A 10,332-nucleotide genomic window follows, 5' to 3' on the forward strand; every position below is an offset into this window, starting at 1 on the left:
CAAGTGAGCCGAACTAAAACTTCCCTGTATTTACTGTGCACTTTCCTACATCATGCCTTGTTCACCTTATGTTTTCCCCCAACATGCCTTCACTTCTTTTCCCTACCCTTGTTTCTTCATTACTCCCAATTTCTTCCTGTTAAAATCCTTACTATCTTTCAAAGCTCTTTTCAAAAGGAGGGGTCATGTGCTGATTCCCAGGACCTTCCCTCCACGAGAGATGGGATTCCTACCCCTCTTTAATCCTCTAGTCCTCACAGTACTTTCGGTTTCTTTTGTACAATGTTTTATATGTTCTGCATTGTATTGCAGTTATGTCCCCATCAGTATATAAATTCCATAAGAACAGAGATTATTTTTGTATTATAAGCTTTGAGTTTAATAGGATTTCAAGACAGTCAGTGAGTTGAATGAAGGGATGATAGTTTTTAAAGTCCTCTCAAATGAAAGTTAATACGTAATTGTTACTGTATAGCATTACCGGTTATAAGTCTAAAAATTATGTTAATTTGAGATATATTATTTCTTTTTTTTTTCCTTGAAAGGGAAAAGGGGAAAAGGAATTCACTGGAGGCAGAAGCCATAAAGGCGCTGCCTGTAGGGATAAATGATCCATAATTGTAAACCATGAATCTAGACTTACTAACATCAATTCTTTTGTTCTTCCAAAGCATCTCTGTATTCCTGGGTTAGTTATTTAGGTCAGAGTGCAATGTTCACTAATTAAAGTCATTCACATTGGGCTTCCCAGCATGCTGCCGCTCAGCAACTGTTATTTGTGCTGTTTTCTGAGAGAAAATTTTTTTGTGCTCTCTTTAAATGATGAGCTTTTTATAATGATGAGCTTTTTATAATGAACCTTTTTGAATTCTGAATTACTTTGTAGCTATGGCCATGCGCTGTTACCTGGTGAGGGTGCAGCTATGGCTGAATATGTAAAAGCAGGGAAACGTATCCCAAGAAGAGGTGAAATTGGCTTGACAAGTGAAGAAATCGCATCATTTGAATGCTCGGGTTATGTAATGAGTGGTAGCAGGTAAGTTATTGGCATCGAGGTCAGTTTCCATGAGTAGATCTTTTCTCAATACCAACATTATATTTTGGTAATTGATTTTCATGAAGTGATCATACCTAATGAAAAGTAGAGTATAAATTTTGGTTTAATATTGCTTTTATTGGGATAAACATGGTTGTCTAAAATTCCAAGTATATGTGCAACTCAGCCTCAAAATCAGCTATCTCTACAACTTGAAAGAATCAGTCTTTCCAGTGTCCTTTCCTAGTTTGTATTTTGGTACCAATAGTTTGTCTTCTGGAGGATATAGTTAATTCAGTTATTTATCACTGCCCCATGAGGAATGTGGCATTCTAGTAGTAGGAAATCATTTTCATGAGACAGTGTTTCCTGTTTTCTGAGTTTGCTTCAACTATAGAGTCAGAGAATGGGGACTCTAATTCTCTGTGGACTCTAAGAATTAAGAGCAGAAAAGGATTATGATAGCAGGGGGAAATGAATATAAAATTGTGGAAGATGGGGCGCCTGGGTGGCTCAGTCGTTAAGCGTCTGCCTTCGGCTCAGGTCATGATCCCAGGGTCCTGGGATCGAGCCCCGCATCAGGCTCCTCGCTCTGCGGGAAGCCTGCTTCTCCCTCTCCCACTCCCCCTGCTTGTGTTCCCTGTCTCGCTGTGTCTCTCTCTGTCAAATAAATAAAAATAAAATCTTAAAATAGTGGAAGAAAAAGCAAAGAACCAGGAAGAATGAGGAGAGTGAACTAATAGGGCATCAGTACCAAGATCAAACTGAATTTTGGATTTTTTAAAACTTTACAAATTTTAAAGTAGGTACATATTTTAAAATAAAGTTGGAGGCAGATATTTGCAAAACCCCTGAATCACCTCCAGAATCTTAGAATTCAGAGGACCAGCACAATAATACAAAAAGAAATGAGAGTCATAAACATTGGAAAGGAAGATATAACTCATTTTTTGTGAATGATGTGATTTTTTTTTTTTTACATAGAAAATTCTAAGGAATCTTCAGATGATTCTGAATAATAGGGCTTAATAAATGGTTGGGTATAAGGTTAATACATGAAAATTGCATTTCTATATATCAGGAAACAGGAATGTAATTAAATAAAAAGAAAACAACATTCATAGTAGTATCAGAGAATATAAAGGATTTAGGAATAAATCTTAACAAAAAATGTCCAAGACCTCTACAGGGAAAACTAGAAAACATTAAGAGACATTAAAGGGGTGCCTGGGTGGTTCAGTCAGTTAAGGGTCTGACTCTTGGTTTCAGGTCAGGTCATGATCTCAGGGTTGTGAGATTGAGCCCCGCGTTGGGCTCCACACTCAATGGGACGTCTGCCTGAGATTCTTTCCCTCTCCCTCTGCCCCTCCCCCACTCACCCTCTCTCTGTCTCTCTCTCAAATAAATAAGTAAATCTTTTAAAAAAGACATTAAAGAAGGCTTAAATGGAGAGATACCATGTTCACATAGGCAGGCAATATGTAAACTTGTCAGTTCTCCCCAAATTGATCTGTATATTCAGTGTAGTTCTAGTCAAACTCATAGCAGAGGTTTATGTGAAACTTAGTAAGATTGTTCTCTTTTTTTAAGATTTTATTTATTTGACAGAGACAGAGACAGCACAAGCAGCGGGAGCAGCAAAGGGAGTAAGAGAAGCAGGCTCTCCGTTGAGCAGGGAGCCTGCACAGGGCCTGATCCCAGGACCCTAGGAGCATGACCTGAGCCGAAGGCAGATGCTTAACCGAATGAGCCACCCAGGCGCCCCAATAAGATGGTTCTAAAATTTATGTTAGACTAGAGGGCCAAGAATAGCCCAGTCACCTTTGAAGAAGAATAGGAAGATGAGATTTGCCCTACCAAATATGAGGGCTTATTATGAAGCTTATAGAACTTTAGAAAGTACAGGGTGCCTGGGTGGCTCAGTTGGTTATGCAACTGCCTTCGGCTCAGGTCATGATCCTGGAGTCCCTGGATCGAGTCCCACATCGGGCTCCCTGCTCGGCGGGGAGTCTGCTTCTCCCTCTGACCCTCCCCCCCTCTCATGTGCTCTCTCTCTCTCATTCTCTCTGTCTCAAATAAATAAATAAAATCTTTAAAAAGAAAAAACTTTAGAAAGTACAGGAGCATAAATGAATTGTTCAGTGGGATAAAATATGAAGCCCGGCAGAGCCATACATGCGTAAACTTAGTTAGATGAAAGAGATTGCATGTCAGATCATTGGGGAAAGAAGGACCTATTCAGTGAATGGAGCAGGAGAAAAATGGTTATCCATTTGGAAAAAGATGAAAGTAGAACCCTGCATCACCATATTTAAAAATCAGTGCAACTAGGGGTGCCTGGCTGTCTCACTAGAGCATGTAACTCTAGATCTCAGGGTTGTGAGTTCAAGCCCCACGCTGAGTGTGGAGCCTACTTAAAAAAAATTTTTTTTAATTAAGAAAAAGATCAGTGCAGCAAGAATAAGGACTTAAATGTCAAAAACAACTTTTTTTAAAAAAGATTTTATTTTTTTATTTGACAGAGATAGCGAGAGCAGGAACACAAGTAGGGGGAGTGGGAGAGAGAGAAGCAGGCTTCCTGCCGAGCAGGGAGCCCGATGTGGGGCTCAATCCCAGGACCCTAGGATCATGACCTGAGCTGAAGGCAGACGTTTAACGACCGAGCCACCCAGGCGTCCTCAAAAACAACTTTCAACACTCTTAGTGTAAAATATAAGTAGATATCTAACAGATCTTAGGGTAGTAAACTGTTTCTTAAGGAAGACTCCAAAAATGTATTAATCATAAAATAGTGATAATTTGCCTAAGTTTTATTCATCAAAAGACATCTTAAAATAAGTAAAACGACAAATTTTAAGCTGGGATAAGATCTTACAACTGATAGTATTGAGAATATTTAAGGAATACATACAATCCGAACAAAAAATGGGAAAATGACACAAGCATTTGTTAGAAGAAAAATATATGGCCTACCCATACATAAAAAGATGTTCATTATCATTGGAAATGGAAATCAAGAACATGCTGAAATACCATTTTACATCTATTTGATAGACAAAAGTTCAGAGTTCTAACAGTACCAAGCATTGGAGAAGATGTAGATCTACAGGATCACTTAAATACTGCTAGTGGTGATATAAATTGGTACAGTGTCTTTGGAAAACAGTCTGACATCATCTTGGCAAGTTGAGCATTCGTAAGCCTTATGTCCCAGCAGCTCCATTCCTAGATACCCAAGAGAGAATCTTTCCCATGTACTAGGAGACATGTACATAGATGTTTTACATTGTTCACATAGCACTTTGTGTTCCAAATAAACTCTATTCACTGTGCCTTGAGCAACCTTAAATACATTGTCATCTCCTTGTCTTTCCATCCGGCTGCTTCCCCACTTTCACACTAATCTTAAATGATTCTCCCTCTTTTCCTTACTCAGTTTTCTCTATTTTTCTAGGCATAGGTCAAGCCTTATATCGAACTGACTTTGTAGGATTGGGTTACATAAACGTAAAAGAGTTTCATGGAGTTTTCCCTCTAAGTTAGCAGACCTTTTGAAGATAATGTAATAGTTTCTCTCTGCCCCCTGTACTTTCCTGAATTAGCCCTTGTGATAAATCTCTTCTTTGAGCTGCTACTGGTTTCTAAGGAAGTTAAATCCACTCACAAAACTCATCAAATTCTATTATAGTATTAGACCTGGTCCTTTTGGTTGTATGATAAGTTAGAACCATGAGGAAGTTCTGCCTGACTGATGACATTAAGCCTTTCTTCTGTCCTACTGTCAATTCCCCAAAGGCTAATTCCACATATCACATAGGAAGATTAATAATTTGCTAGTTTCTGGTTGTTTTAGTAGAAACAACAGAACTAGACTTAGGCCCTTAGTAATTGAAATTAATAACATTCATGATGTTGACAGAACATCAGATCATTATTTGAATGCTGAAAATGAATCAAAGGATACATTAGCAGATAAATGATCTTTTGAAAATCCAACCCATTACCAAAACAATTTCTATTTGTCAGTTTTTTAAATAGAACAGTCTGTATTAAGAAGGATTAGTGAGGAAGTACTATGAGAATAATTACTGAGAAATTAAGCAAAAAATAAAATTATCTCCAGGCATCGCCGAATGGAGGCCGTGCGACTGCGGAAAGAGAACCAGATCTATAGTGCTGATGAGAAGAGAGCCCTGGCGTCCTTTAACCAAGAAGAGAGGCGAAAGAGAGAAAACAAGATTCTGGCCAGTTTTCGAGAGATGGTATACAGAAAAACTAAAGGGAAAGATGACAAATAAGGATTTTCTGATTGTTCAGCATTTTTAACAAAAAAAAGAAAGTCTGGGTTCCACATATACATACAAAAAGATTACCATGATCTGAAAAAGCTTTACAGTGCTACTGTGCCTTCTATTTAATTCTTTCAGTCCTTCAATAGAAAGCTGCTTATTGATATAATTTTAGCAAGTTCTTTGGGTTATTTTTGGATTGACCATAATAACTCTCTGGTTTAAAAATCCAAATTACGAATGAAATCATACTGTACTTGGGGAGGTGGCATTGAGAGAAAGTGTCAGTAAGATGAGAAACTTAACTCTCACACCATGGGACAGTGCTACTATTAGCTCTACATGATGCCCGTCCCCCACTCCCACCCCAACTGAACTTGTGGGAAATCATCATTCCTCTATGTTGAACGTGTTATAAATGGACTTGATAGAAACATACAGGAGGCCACTTTTGTTAACAGGGTGAAGGCATTGCTGAAAACAAATCTGGAATTTGAAAATCGACTTGTATAATATATAGTCTGCCTTGGAAATCATGTATTTTGGTTTTAGTCCCTACCTCTACCCCAAATCCAACAAACAAGCCAAAAACCAAACTAACCCACAGACTTAATGAGTTGAAAATGTGAACGCTAGTGTTTTAAGTTCTTAAAAGGTTCCTTAAAAATGGTTCTTCAAATATAAAATACTGGGAAGTGTACTGTTGTGCCAATGTAAGTAGATTATTTCCATCTAAGCTATGCTTAGATCGTTATTTGAATACTGGAAATGAATGGGCGTCAACTATGGTTAGGAGTTTAATAGGGAAAAATATATTGAAGTGTTGGTTTTAATTTAGTTTTATAAGGATGAAGTTAAAATGATATTAAACGTATTTTAAGTCTGTCCTTTATGTAGTAAGCATATTTCATTTTAAACATTGTTAAACGTTTCAGTTTATTTTTTATATCTGTCATTCAGTTTAACTTTGTATAGAACCCCTCACTTTATCACCTTTTTATGGCTACTGTTGACTTTTAAGTTTGAGAGAAATGGAAGATTCTGGGACTAGCAGTTCATGATCTTTTTTCTTCCCATTATTTTGTTCAGTTTGAGTTGTTAGGTCACAAGAGTGAAGAGAAAGGGGACAGTAGAAGTTTTGGCTGTTTTTGTTAAGGTTGTTTTGAGCTGTGTTATTATGTGTCTAGAATAAATCTAAATTACCTGGGGGATGGGGAAGTTCTAACTCTGTGGTCATATAATGCTCTCTCTTATAATAGTTTAAAGTGTTTTTTTCCAAAGTTTTAAAATAAGGCAGTCATATTTCAAAGTATAGATAAAAAGTTTTACTATTTAACATATGTTCTAGGAAAGTGTCTACCTTTAACCCACAACTAAAGGAACTAAACCATTTGGCGTGTAGCAACATTTATGACTCCTGAAGATGAAGTGATTTCTGTTTATCATCATTGCTGCCTAACCTGATCAATATCTTGTTTCCTAAAGGTAAAAGGAAGCTAGGTTCCAAATTTATGAGTTGTAATCCATCTACTTCCCTGTGTAATAAAACCTAAATTTATAGTCCCTATTTAAGAATTCTCTTCTCTAAGAACATTATTTTTTGTTATTGATTCCTAGAGACTGAATGAGTTTGCACTCTTATTTTCAGTAGGCAGATCAGTTTTTTTTTTTATATTTAAAAAAAATCAAGATTCTCCCTTTTTAATGTGTGGATCAATCATGTAAATTAAAGAGGAATTTAAGAATATTTTTTAAGAAATAACAATTTTAGGTAGGCAATTATAAGGAAGATAACAATCATACATGCCAAGGCTGCGTGATTCTTCCACAGGCCCCAAGGGGAGAGATCGATGCCCTGGTTTAGCAAAAATTCTTCGCCAGTACATATCGCATAGCTACAGGTATTATTCGCTGTTACATTGACTCCTGGGCAGAAGTTTTGTCCCAAAAATTCATTATGCTGCAAAGCCACATAGCCATATCGAGGAATGCTGAGGTACTGAAGCCAGGAGAGCCAAGGCCCAACAGTTCTGAGATTTACCAACAGCCCTGAAAATATCATCATAAACACAAAGGAGATGGTCATGAGAAGTGTTGCTATGGATACCACACTCTGGCCTGCTGCTATGGCCAGTGCCATAGAACTGGCCGAATAAGCCACCATCATAAGGGTAAACATCATGATGAAGAAGGCCTCCACAACTGGTTTCAAGCCTAACAAGAAGTATATTATACAAGTAAATATAATACTTGGTAACATCCTCGTGGGTAATAAATCAGATAACAGTTTTCCAAAGAAATAAGATGACACTCTGTAGTATCCACTGATATATTCATGTATAAAGAGCTTCTTTTCAACCACAAAGAGCTCCACAGCTGACACACTGCTGAAACACTGGTTGGTCATCAGGAAGAAGAGCACTCCTGATCTATTCTGGATTCCTGTAAGATCATTTTTAGATCATAGAAAATAGCACCAATAACCAATCCCAGGATGACTGTTACAATTATCTGAGCTATAGAGGCCTGGGGATTGCCCAGTAAGTTTTTGAATGAACGCTTGGAAATCCATCTGAGTTGATGACAGAAGGAGGTGGCATAGCATCTGAGTTGATGACAGAAGGAGGTGGCATAGGTGATCTCCTTAAAGGTTGAGCTCTTCCTCTTATGACCCTTTACGAGTCGATCTAACTCATCTTTCGTTTTTCTGCAAAAGTCAGAGTTGCCATAAAACTCAGCTATTTTTTCTATGAGTGGAGATCTTCTCTTGGAAGGCTCTTCAGTCTCCTTGACTTCACCGTCTTGGTCCTCTCTGTTTAATATCATAGCAGAGGAGTCTCCATTAATGACATCCAGGAAGAAGTTTGCGGGGTTATTATAAGGCTCACAATGGTAACCCACTGATGCAAAGTACCCCAAGGCCTCCTGGGCAGGCCCATGGAACATTAGTCTTCCCGAGGCCAACAAGGTGAGGCTATCAAACAACTTGAAGATAGAATAACGAGGCTGATGAATGGAGAAGATGATTGTTCGTCCCTGTTCAGACATCCTCTTCAGGAGCAAAAGAACAGCATTTGCCGTGCTTGAGTCTAAGCCAGTTGTGGGCTCATCCAGGAACAAGATGGCTGGATCGGTAATAAGCTCCATTCCAATACTAGTCCTTTTTCTTTCTCCTCCAGACCCACCACGTATAAATTGAGTTCCAACCTTGGAATCTGCCACTTTATCCAGACCTAACTGCTGAATGACCTTGTTAATTTGCTCATTTTTTTCATGCCTTGTCATAGTTGTCGGAAGCTGGAGAGCTGCTGAGAACTGTAAATTTTCTCTCACTGTCAGAGTTCCCATCACGACATCATCTTGTACCACATAACCTGAATTACATTTGAAATTGGCAGGTCGAGGTGCTCCATTTATCAAAACATCTCCAGATAATCCATTCGGATCTTTCCTTGCAGCTAAGATATCTAACAACGAAGATTTGCCGCCACCTGTGGGTCCCAGAATGGCATTGAGGTCAGGTCTCATGATGCCATTGACATTTGTCAGGATTTCTTTCTCAACTGTTTTTCAACCAAGAAGAAAGCCACTCTTCACTTTTACTCGATAGCAAATGTTATGAAAACTTAACACGGCTACTTCAGTAAATGTCTTCGGGTTGTTGGAGGTCATCCTGGAGAGGTCACTGGTGTTTCTTCGTGACATTGGGATAAAAACTTGATCATTATTGGAAGACATCTGGAGAGTTTTGGCCTTTTCAGCTTAACAAGAGATTCAGTTCAACCGAGGTCTTCGATCTCAGAGTCCGTGTGCTCAGGCAGATCAGTTTTAATGCAACAACTCTGTGATAGAGGATTATTGTGGGTTTTTATTGGATTCTCCTGTGTCCTCCACAGAGTAGATAGTCAGTAAATGAAAGAAAACATATTAATGTATTTCAGAACTTTGTCATTTCTTTCATCAGGGTTTGTTCAGGAAAGATCTGCCAAAGAACAGCTTCAGTAGCATGTTTTTTGGGAAAGAGGAGGGTAGAATAAAAGGGCTAAAAGTATTTTGAGCTCATGAGAGTTACTGCTTCAAACTGTGTTGAGTCATCTGAGCCATAAGTCCGATAGGAGGGCTGTTGTATTTGAAATTCATGTTTTGTTCTTCAGGAAGACTTACCTAGTTTTCCACTTCCTTGCCAGTTGTTCTGATAAGATTTTCCCTTCTTTTATGTTTGTTACACAAATGTAACAGTTAAAAAAAGAAGAAAGAAAAATTAACCACAGTCTTAGCACATCATTTGTCTTTAGTATTGTGTGTTCCCTTCCAGTGCTTGTCTGCATAAATATGTATTCTGATGTACCTGTACGTAATCACCCATAATGTAATCTTGTCTTTGGTGGTTTAAACCTTTGCAGTCAGACAAGACAGCCTCACAGGGATGGTGGGAACAAGTGATGATCTGGTGTGAGGATGGAAAGACCAGAAATAAGTAAGGGTGGCAATTGCCTCCTGTTTTGAAGCCACCCTGCTGCCATCACGGTTGTGATGCCGTGTGGTATGCAGCGTGCCCAGTTTCAGAGTATCGGAGTGTAGTATTAGTTAACATTGAGGCTTAACTCACAGTAAGTGAAGGGGCCTGTGAGTAGGGAAATCTTTAGACTGGTTATATTATGAGCTGTAGAACTGTTGCCATTTTTCTTTTCCTCAGTTATGCCCATTAAAGAGGTGTGTCTACTAGAGAATTAGGCTCAGATGGGGGAACAAGCAGCCAAGTAGCATTCTCAGTCTGACAGGTGAATTTTAGGAAATCTCTAAACTTGGCTTCTGTACCTGTAAGACTCAAGTGATGTAGACAGTGATGGGAAAAACGACTTAGAAATGGAAAACAACTTACTGGTTACTGTGCTAATGTGATGGAAATTGCCAAATGGAAAATGAATGAATGCAAAAAAAAAAAAAATACAGCTGGATTGTTTGCCACAAGTTTATTCAATAAATTTTCTGTGGTTTGATGTGCAG

General features: G+C 38.4%; 1 protein-coding gene and 1 pseudogene across 6 annotated transcripts in view; one reads left to right on the top strand and one right to left on the bottom strand.

Annotated features, from left to right (window-relative positions):
- The window catches only part of LOC113930685 (NFKB activating protein), a 42,722-nt gene that overhangs the window by 16,494 nt on the left and 15,896 nt on the right, over positions 1 to 10,332 (top strand). For 4 of the 6 annotated variants that reach the window (XR_003522586.2, XR_003522584.2, XM_027608050.2 and 1 more), the window contains exons 8-9: positions 887 to 1,036; positions 5,160 to 5,298. Coding sequence is in view for 3 of the 6 variants with exons in the window: in XM_027608050.2 (XP_027463851.1) it covers positions 887 to 1,036; positions 5,160 to 5,298 (289 nt within the window). In the remaining 3 variants the exon portion in view is untranslated. Of the gene's footprint in view, positions 1 to 886; positions 1,037 to 5,159; positions 10,326 to 10,332 lie in introns of those variants that run through there. The other 2 variants (XR_003522583.2, XM_027608051.2) reach the window with 2 other exon arrangements.
- Positions 7,014 to 9,097, bottom strand: LOC113930684 (annotated as a pseudogene).

Source organism: Zalophus californianus, chromosome X (assembly GCF_009762305.2).
Source record: "Zalophus californianus isolate mZalCal1 chromosome X, mZalCal1.pri.v2, whole genome shotgun sequence".
In the NCBI taxonomy this organism is placed as follows: domain Eukaryota; kingdom Metazoa; phylum Chordata; class Mammalia; order Carnivora; family Otariidae; genus Zalophus; species Zalophus californianus.